This window comes from Miscanthus floridulus, chromosome 11 (assembly GCF_019320115.1).
Source record: "Miscanthus floridulus cultivar M001 chromosome 11, ASM1932011v1, whole genome shotgun sequence".
NCBI classification, from domain to species: domain Eukaryota; kingdom Viridiplantae; phylum Streptophyta; class Magnoliopsida; order Poales; family Poaceae; genus Miscanthus; species Miscanthus floridulus.
The window spans coordinates 49596280-49615010 of NC_089590.1; the positions used below are offsets into that span (position 1 = coordinate 49596280).

The following is an 18731-nucleotide window of genomic DNA, read 5'->3' on the forward strand; positions in this document are numbered from 1 at the left end:
TGCTGATGTTGCTCCCAGAAACGAGAGACAAAAACTAACCCTCTATCAGGGATGATAGTAAGGGGAGTTCCATGCAGGGTCACAATCCGATCAAAATATATCTGAGCATACTTCTTGGCTATATATCTAGTGTCCACCGGAAGGAAATGAGCAGACTTAGTGAGGCGGTCCACAATGACCCAAATAGAGTCATAGCCCTTGGATGTGCGGGGTAAACCCACAATGAAATCCATGGAAATGTCTTCCTATTTCCAAACAGGAATGGGCAAGGGCTACAAATATCCTAGGGTACGCATATGATCTACTTTAACTCTCCCACAAGTGTTGCACTCCGCGACGTACTTGGTGATGTCCTGCTTCATGTTGGACCACCAATACAAGTGGCACAAATCATGGTACATCTTGTTGCTGACAGGATGGATAGACAACTTGGAATGGTGAGCTTCATTCAAAATCTTCCTTTCAGGTCCTCATTTGATGGGACCACCAATCTATCCTTGTATCTCACTACACCTTGCTCATCAATACTAAACTGAGGACCACGCCCTTTGGCAATCAATTTCTTGATGTGAGGAATTTCTAAAGTATCTTGCCTTTGCTCCATAATAATCTGCTCAAGCAATTCTGAGACTAAGGCAATGTGAGCTAGCACCTCAGCATGGTTGAGAGACAAAGGTGTTTCTTCAACCTAATAAGACTTCTGGCTCAAGGCATCAGCTACCACATTGGCCTTTTTGGGGTGATAATGTACCTCCAAGTTATAATCCTTGATCAATTCCAACCATCTCCTTTGCCTCATATTTAACTCAGACCAAGTGAAGATATATTTGAGGCTCTTGTGATCTGTAAAGATGTGTACTTTGTTGCCCAACAAGTAATGCCTCCAAATTTTTAGAGTGTGGACCACAGCAGCCAGCTCTAAATCATGAGTGGGGTAATTCACTTTGTGCTTTTTTAGTTGGCACGAAGCATAAGCTATCACACGCCCATCATGCATAAGCACACATCTGAACCCCATCTTTGAGGCATCACAATATACATCAAAAGGTCTGTCAATGTCTGGTTGGGCCAGAACAGGAGCAGTGGTAAGAAATTTCTTCAAAGCTTGGAAGGCTTCTTCACTGGCCGGACTCCAAACAAACTTGGCTTCCTTTTGGAGCAGCTTGGTCATCGGCTGAGCTATCTTGGAGAAATCTGGAATGAAACACCGATAGTATCCATAAGACCAAGGAACTGATGAATCTGGTGCACTGACTTGGGGGACTTCCAATTTAGCACATCTTGCACCTTGCTGGGGTCAACGGAGATACCATCAGATGTTAAAACATGCCCCAAAATATGCACTCGATCTAACCAGAATTCACACTTGCTGAATTTAGCATACAGCTTGTGTTCCCTCAATCGAGCCAATACTATCCAAAGGTGTTGGGCATGCTCTTCCTTGTTCTTGGAATATATCAGGATATCATCAATGAATACCACTACAAACTTGTCCAACTCCAGCATGAAGACTGAATTCATCAGGTACATGAAAAATGTAGGAGCATTGGTGAGACCAAAAGATATGACTAGGTATTCATATAGCCCATACCTAGTAGAAAAAGCTATCTTTGATATATCTTGTGGCCTAATCTTGATCTGATGATAGCCTGAATGAAGGTCAATCTTGGAGAACATCTTGGCACCAGCTAGTTGATCGAACAAAGTATTGATACGAGGTAAAGGATACTTGTTCTTATTGGTTACCGCATTAAGAGGGTGGTAATCCACACACATCCGAAGAGTGCCATCCTTCTTCACAAAAATGGCTGGACAACCCCATGGTGAAGAGCTAGGACGGATGAAGCTTTTTTCCAACAACTCTTCCAACTGGTTCTTCATTTTAGCCAATTCCTTCGGGGCCATGCGGTACGGGCATTGGGAGATAGGAGCAGTACCAGACTCTAACTCAATGGAGAATTCCACATCTCTGTCCAGTGGCAACCAAGGTAGATCTTTAGGAAAAACATCCTAGAACTCACATACCACAGGAATAGAGGTAAGATTAGAAGAGGCTTCAGCATGAGCAACAACAGGTAAGACTAGATCTAAGGGTACAAGAAGAGACATCCTATCCTCAGAAGAAGGAAGTCATAACTCGATAGCTTGGCAATGAGGGTAGATGTCAACTGTCGATGCCTCAGTGTCAGCTCATGGTTAGCACAATTGTGTGGCCCGACAACTTTTGTGATCTTCCATTTTTCGGTGACCTGTTGCTTCCTTGCACAAACCCTCCATGGGCAGTGTTTCTTGTCACACACAACTGTGTAACGGCGCTCTGCATATGAATGCAATACCTTGTAAGGTCTCTTTCGTATCACTGCAAAAGCCTGCAACCACCTCTTCAATACAGGGAGGTCATTGAACACCCTCCCATTCTCAATTACCATGTTAGGACCGGCCTCAGGAGCTTCTAGGAGCTCATCATCACGTCCTTCTACAAACGCCTGATCGGAATGAGCAAGATCGCTGAACTCATGAACTCTAGGATCATGGCAGCTGGGAAAGATGCGCCTCAGCATCTCAACATCACTCTCTGTCAGCTCTCCAACAGGGCGATCATCATTAGAATCAATAGCCCTAGCCATCTCATATGGCTCCGAATCATGCATAATTTCAACACTATTGGAGCCACGGAATCCATCTCCAAAGTGCACTTGCGCAGCAACAGGGGGCACATCCATATTCTCAGAAATGTCTTCTGCAACATAAGTAGAGAAATGAGGAAAGAATAAAAGAAATAGATGTAAGGAACGGGGTAAGCTCCCAAAAACCATGCGGTTAAGACACTTACTCGGATGATTCTATGTCAAAGGGATCTCATGAGGAGGATCTGCCACGGAAACATGAGTCTGACAACCATCTCCAACTACCACATTGGGGGCAGATTGAGCATCGGGAACCGTAGGTGCAATCTTCACATGCATATAAGGTTCCAGAACGGGAGGGTCGATGTGTGCTTGCTGATCTATTGGTGGAGAAAACCCATGATGGATGGGATCAACTAACACCCAATGCACAACCACGTCTAAACATTGCAGCTGGCTCTTCATAGCTGATCTCACATAGTTCTCCCACTGATCTGTACAACCAATTGAGATCATTCGCCTGAGGATGTTGGGAGGAGAACCTAGGTGCGGTACACCATCAACTGCAATGTCATCATCTCCAAGGCAATACAGCTCCTCCGGAGCCCTTGCAACCATCTCACTAAATGAAGGCCTATCATTGAATAGCACAGGCACGCTTTGCATGTCAACAAACTCAACATATCCATAGCGATCGCTTTCAACGGTGCCTTCATGATATATGGTCACTAGGTTGTCCATCTAGTTCAAACACGTAACAAAACACATGTCCTTTAGTCCAAATTAGACGATAGATAGTACCTAACAAGTACTTTCTAACTACAAACTAAGTAAATAAGATAATAACTACGTATATATATACAGTGTACTCACTAAATAGCTAGATCATATTTAGTTAACTAAATATGTAACTACATATCTAAGTAGCTATCTAACTATATCTATGTACCTATGTATCTATGTTTCTATCTATCTACATATATATCTCACTAGATCACTAACTAAATCAACTATCTGAGTCATCACATTAACTAGTAAATATCAAATGCCAACTAAGTAGGTATATTACATATTCATAATTTTTACATTTCCAACGACTGATCCGCGGACGTCGACGGAGTCGCAGCGGACGACGGGCGTAGGTCAGGCCGACGATCTGGGCCGGCCGCTGCAGGTGGCGGGGCCAGCGGTGGCACGGCCGACGACAACGGTGGCGTGCAGCGGGCAGGGGATGCCCGGGGCTCAGCGTGGCGAGTCCGGCTCGACGGGCGCGGGAGGCACGACGGCCGCGGTCGAGGCCGGCGGTGGAGGGCGGCAAGGCGGGGCGAGGCCAAGGCGAGGAGAGGACGCGGCGCGGCGTGGGCGCATGAACCGGCGAGGGGACCGGGGAGCGGGCGGCCAGCCGCGGGCAACGGCGCGGCCGCGGGGCGCGGCGCTCCTGCACGGCCTCAGGGCGCGGGCCGTCCGCGGTGGCGCTCGGCGGGCTCGGTCCGTGGTGGCGCGGCGCGGGCGGCGGCGAAGCTCGGCTCTGCGCTGCTAGGGCGAGAGAGGGAGAGGAAGAGAGGGGTGGGGCCCATAGGTAGTAAAGGCTCGGCGCCAGTCACTCTGGCGCCGAGCTCGGCGCCAAGATGTAAGGCGCCGAGCTCGGCGTCGAGCTTCCTGCCATGTCACATTCCACGTTCGCTTCGAGCCCAGGAGCTCGGCGTCAGGGACGCTGGCGTCGAGACGTGTTAGCTCGGCACCAGCATCAATAGCGCCGAGCTAAAGGTCCATATTCTGAAATTTTTTCTCCAATGATCTATTTGTGAGAAACTTTCAAAAAAAAAAAGAGCTAAAAAGTAAAAAATTCGGTCTGGCAGGTAACGGAGGAATGCCATCTGCTGGGCCTCGCTAAAATGATCGGTCAGTAATTTCTCCACAACGAAGCTGCAGGAGCTCTCCATGCTGTTGCGAAAATCCCACCTCTTCTTGCTGTTGTGAAAATCCGACCAGCAGTAAATCAGGTTTGTGTGGATTGGATCAACATTCAGGCCCTCTTCGCTTTTCTTATAATTTGTATTTTTCAGCTTGTTTTTTCAGTGTTTTTCTCTCACAACAAATCAGTTGGAACAGTGTTTCGGTTTGTTTTTTCAGCGAAGCGAACGGGCCTCAACTGGTTATGTAGTCACCAACGGTAATATCATCGTCCTTCACCCGTGTTATTACCTATTGTCAATGTTTTGCCTCTACAGGTTGAACTGAAACCATCTTGGCAGCAGAAAAAACTAATTTTCTGCAGAGAGAAGGGTATCCTTGTGACTGCTTACTCTCCTAGGAGGCCAAAGTAGATCAAGTTCAGTACTGCAGTCATTGCCAAGGCTAGAGGAAAATCAATGGCTCAGGTAGTATTGATTACAGTTTCTGAGGCCAGTCCCAATCTAAAAACTATCGACTATCAATTTCCATAGCTGCTGAGTCATCTCGAAACCATCCATCGAAACTGAACAACCCAACGCTGAAACTGCCATCGTGGGCCATCTCCTCCCCGTGACCAATCAATGCTTGCCTTCTCTATCTTCTCTTTCCCGTCCTTTTCCATAAGCGGGCAGGTGGTAGTGGCCAGAGACCGCCGAATGGAGGTCGGAGCTGCACGACCGGGGCAGCAAGCGGCGCGGACGCTAGGCACTGCTACGCGCCGGCAAGCGCAGGAGGCAGGAGGCGAGCGGTGGCGTGCGCGGCAGCGAGCAGGCAGAGCAGGCGCTCGGCGCGGCTGCGCGCCGGCGAGCGCAGGAGCACGTCGCCATGCTGCTCTGGCCGGAGGAGCGGTTGGGCTCGCGTCGTGGAGAGCCTACACGGCAGCGGCGCCGCCGCGAGGAGCTCACTCCCGGGGTGCTGCGGGGTGGCGAGGCGAGCTCGCGTGCGTAGGCGAGTGCGCGGAGACTTGTCCGGCGGCGAGGCGTGCTCGGTGAGATGCGGACGCCCGTGCGGACGACGGAAGCGAAGGTGCCGGCGAGGCGTGCTCGCATGTGGACGACCGAAGAAACCACCGCTCGTCTCCAACGCGGAAAGCTCCGTTTCTTGTGACTTTGGAAGAAGAGCCGAAATCGTTTCGTACAGGAGAAACGATGTCTTGCGTTTTCCCAGTCTCTCCTCGTTAGGTATGGTGCCACCTCAGCATTTCTGCTTACATGACATAGTATTTAACGCAATGAAAACTAATATGGTTTTAGAGCTGTGAGTAGCTAAGGGCACTCCCAACCTAAAACTATCACATAGTTTCCATAATATTGAAATCTAGAGCTAGAAACCAAACAAAACGAAACCAATCAACAATGCTTCTTTCCGATTCTTCCTTTTTCCTGTTGTCTCTCCTCCTGCATGATACGATGGTGGCAGCGGATGGTCCGAGCCTACGTCGGCCGGAGGAGCTAGGCCAGCGAGAGCGCCTGCTACCGCGCAGCGGCGACCAACACGACCGCGGCAGCAAGCACGCGGAGACGAGCGCGAGCGCCTAGGACCATACGGCGGCGAGCACGAGCGTCTGCGGCCTTGCGGCGGCGAGCACGAGCGCCTGCGGCCGTGCGGCGGCAAGCGCTAGCGAGCGCGGCAGCAAGCACGTGGTGACGAGCTCGAGCGCCTACGACCATGCGACGGCGAGCACGAGCGCCTGCGGCCGGCCGTGTGGCGGCGAACACGAGCGCCTACGAGCCAGCGGCGATGGATAGCGCGAGTACCCGCGAGCCAGAGCCGACGGCAAACCCATGGCGCCTGCTTGCCACGGTGAGGAAGACGAAGCCAAGGGTCCCACAAAACTCGGAAGAAACCAGCACCTCGCCCCCAACGCTGTTTTGCTCGTGTCTTCGATCAACGGATGAAGAGCCGAAATCGTTTCTCCCCTGAGAAACGGTTTCCTCCTCTTTTGTTCTCTCTCCTCATTAAATTACCTGCTACTCTGTTCGACAGACTAATTGCTGTTGTGGCTGATTTGTATGGCTGATTTGGTGTGAGAGAAAATAACTATTGCATGACTGAAAAAGTAGAACTGATTCTAGCTTATAAGTTCAAATGAATGTAGCCCTGATTTTTTTTTTGGCTGACATGGCAGCCTATTAAATTCTATAAAAACTACCCGTACTTTCAGGTTGGGACCGCCCTAAATGCTTAAACTTGGTCTTAATTTATCTCATGCGTTTTGACTGTATTGAATCATTGCTAGTAGCACGCATATGACTGACTGTGCATGCATTCTCCTTTAGATTTCACTGAGATGGATTTATGAGCAAGGCGCGATCATGGTGGTGAAGAGCTTCAAACGGGAGAGGCTCGGGGAGAACACCATGATCTTCCACTGGGAGCTCAGCGACGAAGTCCGGTTGAAGATTAGTCAGATGCTGCAGCAGAAAATGGCTACAGTGACAGGAATCCTCTGCCGAGGTCAATGTTGTCGAGATGTAGTTGGCATCTCCATCTATTTGTTCTGCGTTAAGAATTTGGTGGCACGGTATTTGAAGATGTGTCTTGTGAGCAATGTAGAGATGAATTTCTGTATGCTATACAAATCAACTTTTATATATTATCCTTCCAAAGAGAATCTGGCGATACTCTGTCATTTCTTTTGTCCTGAAAAACGTTAGGCACTAGATTCGGGTTCTTGAAGAAAAATGGGAATGAAATGAATTGCAACACGTGAGATACATCCTTTAAGTCATAAAAGGAGGGGCTAATAGATCTCATACTACTTCACGAACCGTCGGAACCATGTCGTGCACGTCCGATCCACGACGTCTGTACGACACCTATAAGGGCCTGTTTGGTACGCCTCCTTCTCGGCTCCGGTTTCGGTTTCTTACTAAACGTTCTATAGGAGAAACCGTTTTCTTATGAAAAAAGCAGAGGAGCCAGAGATCGACATTCGGAAAATGGCTTCATCAAAATAGCTCCAGCTCCAGACAGCCCTGAATACATGTTTACTTATATCATTCAAACTCTCGATGGTCAACTGTATATATACAAAGTTCTAATTCCGAAGGTTTGGCAGTAGCTCCGCTGGCGTGAGGTCGCCAACACGTGGATTCGTGTGTGAGACAGTGAGAGTGCTGAATGCGTGCATGCTTAACGCGTCACATGCATGTGACGTTAGCCTCCGCGCGCGTCTATGTGCAATCTCTGTTATAAAGTAGGAGTATACTAGTTCCAACGACGTCAGGCTAGTTCTCGCGCGGCACTCGCGACGCACCAACGCAGCTCGCGCAGAGACGAGGAGAATGGCCTCGGGAGGAAGCCCGGCAGCGGCGGTGCCGGAGGTGGCCCTCCAGTTCGGCAACGCGAGGCCGATGCCGGCCGTCGCCATAGGCACGGCGGCGTCGACCCCTGTGACGCACGAGGCAACCAAGAATGCGGTGCTGGCGGCCATCGAGGTGGGCTTCCGCAACCTCGACACCGCCTCGATGTACGGCTCGGAGAGGCCGGTCGGCGAGGCCGTGGCCGAGGCGGTGAAGCGCGGCCTCCTCGACTCCCGGGAGGAGGTGTTCGTGACGTCCAAGCTGTGGTGCACGCAGTGCCACCCGGACCTCGTCGTCCCGTCCCTCCGGGAAACCCTCGAGTAAGCAGCAGAGTCCCCTTTCGATCCACTGGCCGGGCAACATCTAAACATCGTATGATTTCCAAGTGTAGCTACCTCGTGATCATCTCGCGCGCGTGATATATATCTTTTTGGTCGTCGTTGTCGTGTGTGGATCGATCGTGAGAGCAGGAAGCTGCAGATGGAGTACGTGGACCTGTACCTGATCCACTGGCCGGTGTGCATGAAGCCCGGGCCGATAACGTTCCCAGCCAAGAAGGAGGACGCCGTCCCGTTCGACTTCGAGGGCGTCTGGCGAGCGATGGAGGAGTGCCAGCGGCTGGGGCTCGCTAAAGCCATCGGCGTGAGCAACTTCACCACCAACCACCTCGACAGGATCCTGGCCGTCGCCACGATCCCACCCGCGGTGAACCAGGTGGAGCTGAACCCGGCGTGGCAGCAGCGGACGCTGAGGGCGTACTGCGTCGACAAGGGCATCCACGTCATGGCGTACTCGCCGCTGGGAGGGCAGGACTGGTCGGGCACGGGGAAAGGCAACGGCGTGCTGGGATCCCAGGTGCTCGCGGAGATAGCCCAGCGAAGAGGCAAAACCATCGCACAGGTACGGGTGCGTGGTTAGACAGCTTTGATTTCGCGCGACGTCATTTCTGAGTTCTGACGTGCATGCGTTCAGTGACGCTGAATTCAGCGGCGGCTCTTCGGTGGTTATTTGGTCCGATCCATGGATGCTCGCGCTTTGGTAGTTAGCTAGCTTGCCTTCCGTAGATCTGTCCGGGAGCGTGTAGAATTTATGTTGCACGGTTGAGAGTGATCGGTAAGACGGTAACTACTGCGGCGTAGCAGCTCTATATTAATTCATGCTCAGAGATTCTCCTTATTATTCCCTTTCAGGTGTCGTTGAGGTGGATATATGAGCAGGGAGTGACTTGGATCGTCAAGAGCTACAACAAGGAGAGGCTCAAGCAGAACCTGGAGATCTTCGACTGGGAGCTGACCGAGGAAGACCGACTCAAGATCAACCAGATCCCGCAGAAGAAGTATGTCACGGCTGCAGACCTGTTCTCGACGGAGGGCGAATTCACCTCGGTCGCTCTTGCAGACATGGACATTGTTGAGGAATAGTTCCGCAACGAAGCAATTAATGGCATGCCTTAGTCTCTCTACATCTGAATAAAGAAGTCAGCGTCCAACAATAATTGAAATAAAAAATAGATGCCCCTGCATTGATCCTTCTGAAACATTGTGATGCAAAGGTTTAGTCAAGATCTGTAATCGCACTACAAGAAATGTGACCTTCTACAACAACTAAATTTGTCGTTAAGACATTCTGTTTTACGACGTTTTTGGTGGAAGTGTGACTTTGTAACGAAAACTGTGTGTCCGTCACTACGATCTAGTAGTAGTCTAAATGGAAGGATTTTCATATTACGACAAACTACAATTCATCATGACGTGCCAAAAGACAATTGTCCACAATTTTCATATCATTTAATTTTAATAACATGCTAAGCTTAATTCCATGTATCATATTTTGAATTCAAAATTTTTATATTATCCAAACTACCTCGAATGGGGAAACAACCAAAACCAATGTTCGAGATCTCGATGAGATCAACAATGTTGTAGTAGATGATTTTTTTCGTTCGAAATTGTTTATGTTCCAAAAATTATGTTTGAAGTTCTGACATTTTGGAATTCCAAAATTTCCAAACTACCTTGGATGGAAAAGCCAATAAAAGCAAAGCTATAGATCTTGATGAGATATACAATTTTATAGTTGACGACTTTTTCATTAGACATCATCTATGGTCCCAAAACTCTATTTGAAGTTGTCACATGTTGAATTTCAAAAAAATTTAAACGACCTTGGATGAAAATATGATTCAAAGCAAAAGTGTAGATCTTGACAAATTTTAAATCTTTTTAGTTATTTTTTTCATTTTAATTCGTTTGGAGCCTAAATAATCATTACAATATCTAAAAAATCGATCTAAAAAACATCATCCACAACACATTTTGGAGGTTCAAATCCGATCTCTTCAACCACACTCTAGGGTTTCATTTTTTTTTGTCTTTTCCGTTCTTTTCTTTTGCCTTTTATGTTCTCAAGAACTAGCCCATTAGGCCCACTAGCTAGGCACCCATTTCGCCAAACCCTAGCTAAAACCGGCCTTTAGCTATGGGGTATGGGCAACGAATATGTTTTGGTCGCGCATGCGTCGTAAATTGTCGTAAATTGTGAAACATGATATAATTTTTAATTTGTACGACATAAATGCAACGTCGTAGAAGGCTATATCACTTGTAGTGTCGCCACCCTTTTCGGACGTGCACACAAAAGTTCCTAAGTTTGCGTGGTTCAGTTTAGGACATTATTGGCTAAGTTATTTTCCACATTCATCCATAAACCATAATACCAGTTGTGTAGCCTTTTTTTATTAGTACGTAGACATGACATATAAGGAATTCTTCTATAAAAATGAATAAACCAAACAAAAAAGTGTGTGTGAGGACCAAATGGCGAGAGGAATGTGACCCACCTATGGTTTGCCTTGCTAACAGCGCTCTTGTCTCCATTATTCTGCCATCAAATCTCTCCTGTGCCTTTCTCTTCCAAGTCCATGCCTACAACATCCCAGTTGCTCCCGGAAACCCTTTGCCCAACACCAACAAACACTCTAGAGAGTAGTGTCCCAATGTTGTCCTTTGTTGGCAGTTTTCTTTTCTCTACCAGTCGTTGTGTCCTCTATGCTTCGACTACCCTTTCGGTAGTAGTAATCACCCCTCCATCCTCCACTCGCTAAGTGTTTTTTTTGTAGAGGAGACCATCAACAAGCCGGTGTCGACCATCATCCTCGTATCTGCAAAACTCATGACCAGCTCTAAGATAACTTGGGGTGGAGGCTTGTGAATTGTTTCCTTAGGGCACGTACAACGGACGTTTTTGAGCCGTCTCCATGCCATATTTTTTGCAAAAACACCCCTGGCAGACACGGGAGACAGCGAGGCCGTCGTCTCGTGATACGACGGCAACGGCTCGTGCTCCCAGGTGTTGTCGCTGTCTGAAACAGCGTTGTATGGAGCGTCGTCTCCAGGCGGTGAGGCGAGGGATCCAGCTACGGCACGCAGGGAAAACAAGAAATGCGCCAAAATCCACCCCCACACGGCAAATCCCCATCCCCCTCCGATGGCGGCAACGGCACTACCGCAGCACCCTTCTCCGGTCATGTACGATGGCGCTGGCGAGACTGGTGCTCCTCTAGGCCCGCGTCTGCCTCGCTGTGGTGCCTGATTTGCTTATGTACGAGGGCGCTGGCGAGGCTAGGGGTCGCCCTCATCTACGATGTGTTCTGCTGGTGGTCGACGGGTGAGACCCTCAAGGCAGCTGGGTCCCTGACGGCACCACAAGGCTCGCTTCGCACCTACTCACTAGGTGTTCGATTCAATGTCCCACCAAAGTATTTGCATTCGTTCATAAGGTATTCCGACGTTTCTCAAAGTGCTAAGATCCTACATGGATACATCCTGAAGTCTGGGATCTGGCTGCTTGGTAATCTCCTGGTAAAGGTCACCTGTTTTAGTTGCAAGGTATCAGTTCTGAAGCTATCAAGAAGAACTTCAGAAATCACATATTCAGCATATTGAAAATGCAACAATCGGATGCTTATAAATATACTTGTATTTTATATTTATTAATATACCGTATTAAATCGATGGTTTAAAAGAAATAATATATTTGTGTTCATCTTACTTATGCTTGATCTTGTTTGTGTCAAAGAAGCAACAAAATGTCACACGGAGATCTTATTCATGCTTGATCATAGATGCATGTATGTATTTAATAGTTTGCAGACAGTCAAATAGATGGCTCATTGTACAAGCTGTCTATTTGGCCGTCTGTATGTAAGGTACCAAAAACTTACAGACAACAAGCCGTCTGTGGGTTGTACATGCCCTTAGACTGCGGGTATCTATGACGACGTCCCTTCCATGTTTCCATCAATATCATCATCAGCAGAATCACATCTTGCCTCCAACCCACTAATGGTGTCGACATGGTCTACTATAAGTCACCGTGTCCCATAGGATTTTAGAGGTTCCCTAGTAGTAAAAACACAATCCTAGGGAATGTTGATATCCCTACGATGATGCACCTATACAAAACCTAACGAAACATAGAGCATTCCTTACAATATTGTTCATTTTGTAGGGAAACCTTGGAGGAGCATCCATCATCGTCGGAAATAGAGTTTTGGTGCAGTGCTGATCACCTGGTCCCTACAATTTTTTAGGGGAACTATATGTAGGGAAGGAAGTTTTCGTTTGCCTCGAACATATTTGGGTTCCTCCTTGATTGTTTGATTTTTTTCTGCTCCCTCTGGTTCATCATTCTATATCACTAGTCTTGTATCTAGTTCACTAGTTCCTACCAAAGCATAGTCGCATAGTACAGTACAAGGCCATGTCGCTCGACGCTGGTATCCTTCTTGCTGTACTCCATCGATGGCTCTCTCCGTGCCTATCACACCATGTCGTCGCCTCTCAATCTCTAGCTCGGTGAGACCCATCCGTTCACTCCTAAAATGTACTCCGATATTCATTTGCTCCTTTTTCATTTGGTTTTCGACTTATTTATGAACTGAATCTTTGGGGAACGACCATCCCATCTTTCATTTTAATTTGTTGTCCATTCAATGATAGTTTAGTTTGGTCTGGAGCCTGGTCAAGCGCAATTATGAATTTAGACGGCTTGAGGTAGTGCCGACAGTGGTACAAAATGGTCGCCTTGCCTTCTTTCTCTCCCTATACCGCAGCTAGCATCTGCTCTGTGAAAATACGAGTGGCTCTTTGACAAAGTCCCATGTGGAATGCTCGCTTCTTTTAATTTTCAAGCGAATTGGTTTCTTTACCAGAATCTGATCCTCTGTAGATCTGGAACTACAGAATCCGGTGTCACCAACCATTTAAGAGGTCATTTGCCATGTGGACTTACGAGAATATGCTTATAATTTATGTGGTCGTTCTTAGCTACTTGGCTGGAAGACAGTAGCCAAATTAAATGTCTTTCTTCAAAAATAATGTACTATTCTTGTACACATACAGTGCCTAAATTCATGATTGATCGTATCTTAACAGTAAGGGTGGGATTTATTCTGTTCATGCGGATGAAAAATTATTATTGCATCAATAACTCATATGAATGTATGGTTTTAAATCAATAATTGTTTTGTACAACAAATTGTGAAGACAAAATTTGTTTTATTCCTAGGATTGTTGTTACAGTGCGCAGCGGAATCTGGCCCAGCCCGCTATACTACGAGCTGACGCCCCTCGGGCTCACAACATACCAAAACATTGGGCCTAACTCAACCCAAAAAATTAGCCTGATAGGTGAGGGCTGTCCCCGCCTTATATGTTGTGCTCCACCACCATCAATTACCGATGTGGGACCAAACCTAACAATCTCCCCCGTCACATATTGGACCCAATTCTTCACATCACACAACCCGTGTGATCTCCGGAAGACATTTTTCAGGCCCCGAGTCCAACGCTCCATATCACACACAACTCCGTGTGACCTCCGAAAGGTTAATGGGCTCCCCCGTCACATGTGACCCCTGAGATTTTCTAGGTTTTTCTGACAATGGCTCCGATACCACTTGTTAGAGTGTGCAGCGAAATCTGGCCCAGCCCGCTATACCACGAGCCAACGCCCCTCGGACCCAGGTCCACCGGAGCCCACAACATATCAAGACATTGGGCCTAACCCAACCCAAAAGACTAGCTTGATAGGTGAGGGCTACCCCCGCCTTATAAGTTGTGCTCCCCCACCATGAATTACCGATGTGGGACTAAACCTAACAATTGCAAAATTGTAGGGAAAGAAACTAGATACATGCTTTGCGCAAAAAAAGAAACTAGATACATGCGCCATGTAATCAAGCTAAGGTTCCTTACCATCTAGATTTGTAGGGAAACTATTTTTCCCTAGTATTCTTACAAGAAATCGCAAGGCACGTCTCTTCCCCGACAAAGTTTTCCCTACCTAAGCCACTTCCACGATGGTCCCCACCCTGCTCAGCTGGCAACGGACTTGGTTCCACTGCCACTTGAGCATGGTCAGTCTCAGGTCACGCCACCACAGGCGACGCAGACCACCACCTCAGGAGCTGACGCGCCTACGTAGGATGAGGTGGGCGGTCCTCTTGGCTTCGGCCTGGCTGAGTCCACGGCAGATGCAGACATGTTCAGTACGCTGCCTCAGGAGGACCACACGATCGACGTCAGTGACACCTTCCCCGCACGCCGCCTCAAGAGTTTCACGCGCGTGCTGAAGAAGGTTGACTTTTCGCTTATTTGTCAGGCTCCCAAGCAGCCTCCTGCTAGGCCGGTGCTGCCGTGGTGGAGCAGGCGGTTGGCCGCCCAGAGCCTCTCTCGAGTACCTGCTTCCAAGCAAGGTGAGGTGCTGATCATGCAGCGTATGGGCTACACCAAGGGTCCATCAGCACCATCCGTATTGGAGCTGGAGGCCTTTGACAAGATTTTCGACGGCAAGCTGACTGCGTCCAACGTCGAAGCACTGGACGCGCTCTTCCCGGATGGTGGAAAAGGCTCATCTAGGCAGCCGCGAAGGCACAAGGCCACCTCTTAGGTCGCACCGCTGCGTCGGTTTTGGTTGTTTTCCATTTATGTAATATTGAAACTAGAGGTCTTTTACTAGGATGGTCCAGCTACGATTGTTTTAGGTCGGCCTCCTTCGGTTCTCGATAGAAGCGCGTTGACTATATGTTTAAACTCTTCAGTTTAATACAATGATACACATATTTTTTGTGTATTCGAGAAAAAAAATATTTTCCATAGTAAATAGTGTATTGTCCCTACAATTTTTTGGTTGTTCCCTAGTAGATTTGGTTTCAGGGAACATCGTCAATTATAGTACGTACTCCACCCTAATCTCCTCCACCACTGCCCCTCCCCTAGTCATGGCTCTACCATATTCCTTCCATAAGTTGTTGCTAGGGGGCAAGCCTTAGTAAAAGTGGAGGCGGATGGAGTAGTGGAGCCTACTCTCGTCCGGGGAGATCAGAACCACTCCAGCCCCTGAGCCGGGCGCCATTACGGACCCGTAGAAGTACATTGTCCAGTACTCGTGGGTGACATCTAGGGTCGGTAGCTGCACCTCTGTCCATTCAACGACAAAATCCATGAGAGCCTGAGATTTTATGGTGGTACGTGGGATGTACCTCATGTCGTGGCCCATGAGTTCTAGTGCCCACTTAGAGATCCGTCCCGTGACATCGCGGTTGTGGATGATGTCCCAGAGCGGGTATGAAGTGATGACCACGACTTCGTGGTCGGTGAAGTAGTGCAGGAGCTTCCGGGTTGCCATTAGCACGGCGTATAGGAGTTTCTGCACCTGGGGGTACCAGACCTTGGGGTCGGTGAGTACTTCCCCGATGAAGTATACGGGCCGTTGGACCTTAAGTTGGTGTCCTGGCTCCTCCCTTTTGATGACCAGCGTGGCGCTTACCATGTGGTTGTTGGCCACGATGTAGAGGAGAAGGGGTTCTCCCTGTTCGAGAGCGACGAGGATCGGGGCTGACGTTAGGGATGCTTTGAGGCTCTCCAGGGCCTATTGAGCTTCCTCAGTCCAGACGAAAGTGTCCGTCTTTTTTAGGAGCTTGTAGAGTGGCATCCCCCGTTCTTCGAGCTAGGAGATGAATTGACTTAGGGTAGCTAGACAGTCGGTGAGCCTTTGCACGCCCTTGACGTTGCGTATGGGACCCATGTTGGAGATGGTCATGATTTTTTTGGGGTTGGCCTCGATGCCACACTCGGACACAATGTATCCTAGCAGCTTCCCCTTCGGAACCCCAAAAACTCATTTTTAGGATTCAGCCTGATGTTGAATCTTCAAGCCGAACATTGCGGCCAAGTTTGTGATCAGGTCGCAAGTTTGAGTTATTTTGACCACTATGTCATCAACATAGACGGCGATCATTGGTCTTGGTCACTCGGCTTGATTAGGCTAATTGAGCGGGTCGATTTGGTCAGCGAAGCATTGCTGCATGCACCTTTGTAGGTGGCACCAGCGTTCTTCAAGCCGAATGGCATGGTTACATAGCAGTATGAACCATACGGGGTGATGAACAAGGTTGCGAGTTGATCAGACTCTTTCATCACGATCTGGTGATAGCCCGAGTAGGCATCTAGAAAGGAGAGGATCTCGCAACCCGAGGTGGAGTTGACTATCTGGTCTATGCGCAGTAAAAGAAAGTGATCCTTTGGACACGCTTTGTTGAGGCTAGTATAATCAACGCACATTCTCCACTTCTCGGTCTTCTTTTTAACAAGAACGGGATTGGCAAGTCAGTCGGAGTGAAATACCTCTTTGATGAATCTGGATGCCAGGGGTTTGGTGATCTCTTCGCCTATGGCCCTGCGCCGCTCGTCGTTGAAGCGACGTAGGCGCTGCTTGGCGAGCTTTGAGAAGGGTTGGTGCATGAACTATCCATGAGCTTGTTGAAGTGGTCAGGCAGTCCCTGTTGGGGCTGCTAGCCTGTGCAATCAGCCACGGCGACCAACGCAATGTTGTTCGATCGGTGCCTATCCTTTTTGTTCTTCTTGCCCCTCTATGTGGAGGGGCCCTCGTCTTGGTCTGTGCACTTGGCCTTGCCTTTGTCCTGGCCCCCGTTGAAGACCGCTCCAACCGCCTCCTCGCTGGAGGCATGGTTAGTGGCAACATCGAGCAGGTCGCGGGTGGTTCGAGGCTTCAGCACCCAAGCTTGTGGATCAGGGACCGCATCAATGACATCAGGGAGGGAGTTGCATCGTTGGGAGAACCTACGGATGTAATCCCGTAGGGACTCGCTTGGCTCCTGCTGGTAACTCTTGAGGTCCTAGGAGTTTCCACAACGGACATATATCCCCTAGAAATTCATGATGAAGACCCTCTTGAGGTCCACCCAGTCGTGGATGCTGTCGTGCGAGAGGAATTCAAGCCATGCCCGAACATGTTCCCCCACATAGATGTTGAGATACTGAATGATGAAATAGTCATCATCCACCCCTCCGGCTCGGCAGGCGAGCCAGAATTCTTCGAGCCAAATACCGAGGTTTGTCTCCCCGGTGTACTTGGTGATGTTGGTGGGCGGTCGGAAGCGTTGTGGGAATGGCGCTCTCCGGATACGCCGGTCAAAGGGCCGTGGTCCTAGGCCCTCAAGGCTGGGATTTCGGTCATCCAGCCGGCGACCGTGCCTAGGGCGTATTTCACCACTCCCCTCGATGGTTTGGCTGGGATCCGTGTCGCCTACTCTCACCGCTGCCCGGCGGATGTCATCATCATGCCAGGCCCGATGCCGGTTGCTGACAACGCTGCGAGCATCTTGGTGCGGACCGGGTCGCTCGTGTACCGGCGATCGCTACGGAGCAGGTGCCAGGTCGGACCGAGGCGCAGCTGCTGCCTCCTGAGCCGCACCTAGAGGCTATATCAGCGAGTGGATGGAGCAATCCATCTGGTGCATCCCCGCTCCCCGGTGGGGAGAGAGGGCGCATGTTGGAGTCATGATGCGGAGCTTTCCGCTTGTTGAATGGTGGTGGCTTCTACAAGAACCTGGAGGTTCCGGTAGACTGCCCGCTCCTAGGGGTCGATGAGCTCAGAAATGCCACACAAAAGCATTGCTATAGCAGCAATGTTCTAGCTAGCCCGAGCGAACTATGAGAGATCGTTCCCCTCGTTCATGATGTCGTGTTGGGCCTACCGGGCGCGACCCTAGGCGCTGTCTGCCAGGTTATGCGCATAGGGCGCAACGTGCTACACCGAGCTTGCTGGCGTAGGCGGTGGCTAGTTCTACCGTCGTTGTCATAGTTCCTCGGTGTGCCCTTGCGCAAACGTGAGGGCCCCCGCACAGGGGTCCAGAGGGGTATGAGTTTGTGCAGACTCTGCAATGATCGACGGCTGTTCCAGAGCATCCACCATAGCACACTCTAGGGAGGGACGGTGGCTAGGTGCCACGTTGCCGATGTTGGAGCCGTCGCTCTCACCCTCATCATCTAGGAGTTCATGGAAAGTGGTAGGAGCATAGCTCACCATTCCCACAAATTTGGATGTGAGGGGGGATGGTGGCAGCGTCCCTCAGAGCCCCCGAGCGCACACGTCCATGGGGGATGTGAGGCCGTAGGGGAACCGATCATATGGTGTCCACGATGCGGTCAAAATGGGCCCTCCATATAATTGGCATGAGATAGTAAATAGAGAGTAAATTATAGTATGCATATTACTCACAGCGGGGTTTGAGCAGAGAGTTTGCTCAGAATGAAGCACAGATGCCTCATTGTTGAAGTCATCATGCGTTCCAGAGCCGATGGAGGGTGCCCCTCTGATGGGTGCCGGAACGAGAGTCTCCTCGCGGAGGCATAGTACGCCGAGCTGGTCAGTGACGAAGTCTAGGCTTCCGAAGAGGAAGGCCTGGGACAGCTCGAAGATGGGTGGAACCCATATCCCAACCGGTGGGAGTGCGGGAAACTCTAGTGAGCCGAAGTGA

The 18731-nt window shown here is 49.4% G+C and overlaps 1 protein-coding gene across 1 annotated transcript; it reads left to right on the forward strand.

Annotated features, from left to right (window-relative positions):
• The first annotated feature begins 7870 nt into the window (after window positions 1-7870).
• LOC136490640 (deoxymugineic acid synthase 1-D-like) lies at window positions 7871-9309 on the forward strand. Its single transcript, XM_066486852.1, has 3 exons — window positions 7871-8208; window positions 8359-8788; window positions 9079-9309. Exons 1-3 carry the CDS (start codon window positions 7871-7873, stop codon window positions 9307-9309), a joined length of 999 nt encoding a protein of 332 aa, XP_066342949.1.
• The last annotated feature ends 9422 nt before the right edge of the window (window positions 9310-18731 follow it).

Bases quoted from the DNA above. Each gene is read 5' to 3' on its own strand.
- LOC136490640 (XM_066486852.1), top strand. From the start codon at position 7,871: ATGGCCTCGGGAGGAAGCCCGGCAGCGGCGGTGCCGGAGGTGGCCCTC. The intron at 8,209-8,358 runs GTAAGCAGCAGA...TCGTGAGAGCAG, and splicing joins TCCCTCCGGGAAACCCTCGA to GAAGCTGCAGATGGAGTACG. The intron at 8,789-9,078 runs GTACGGGTGCGT...ATTCCCTTTCAG, and splicing joins GAGGCAAAACCATCGCACAG to GTGTCGTTGAGGTGGATATA.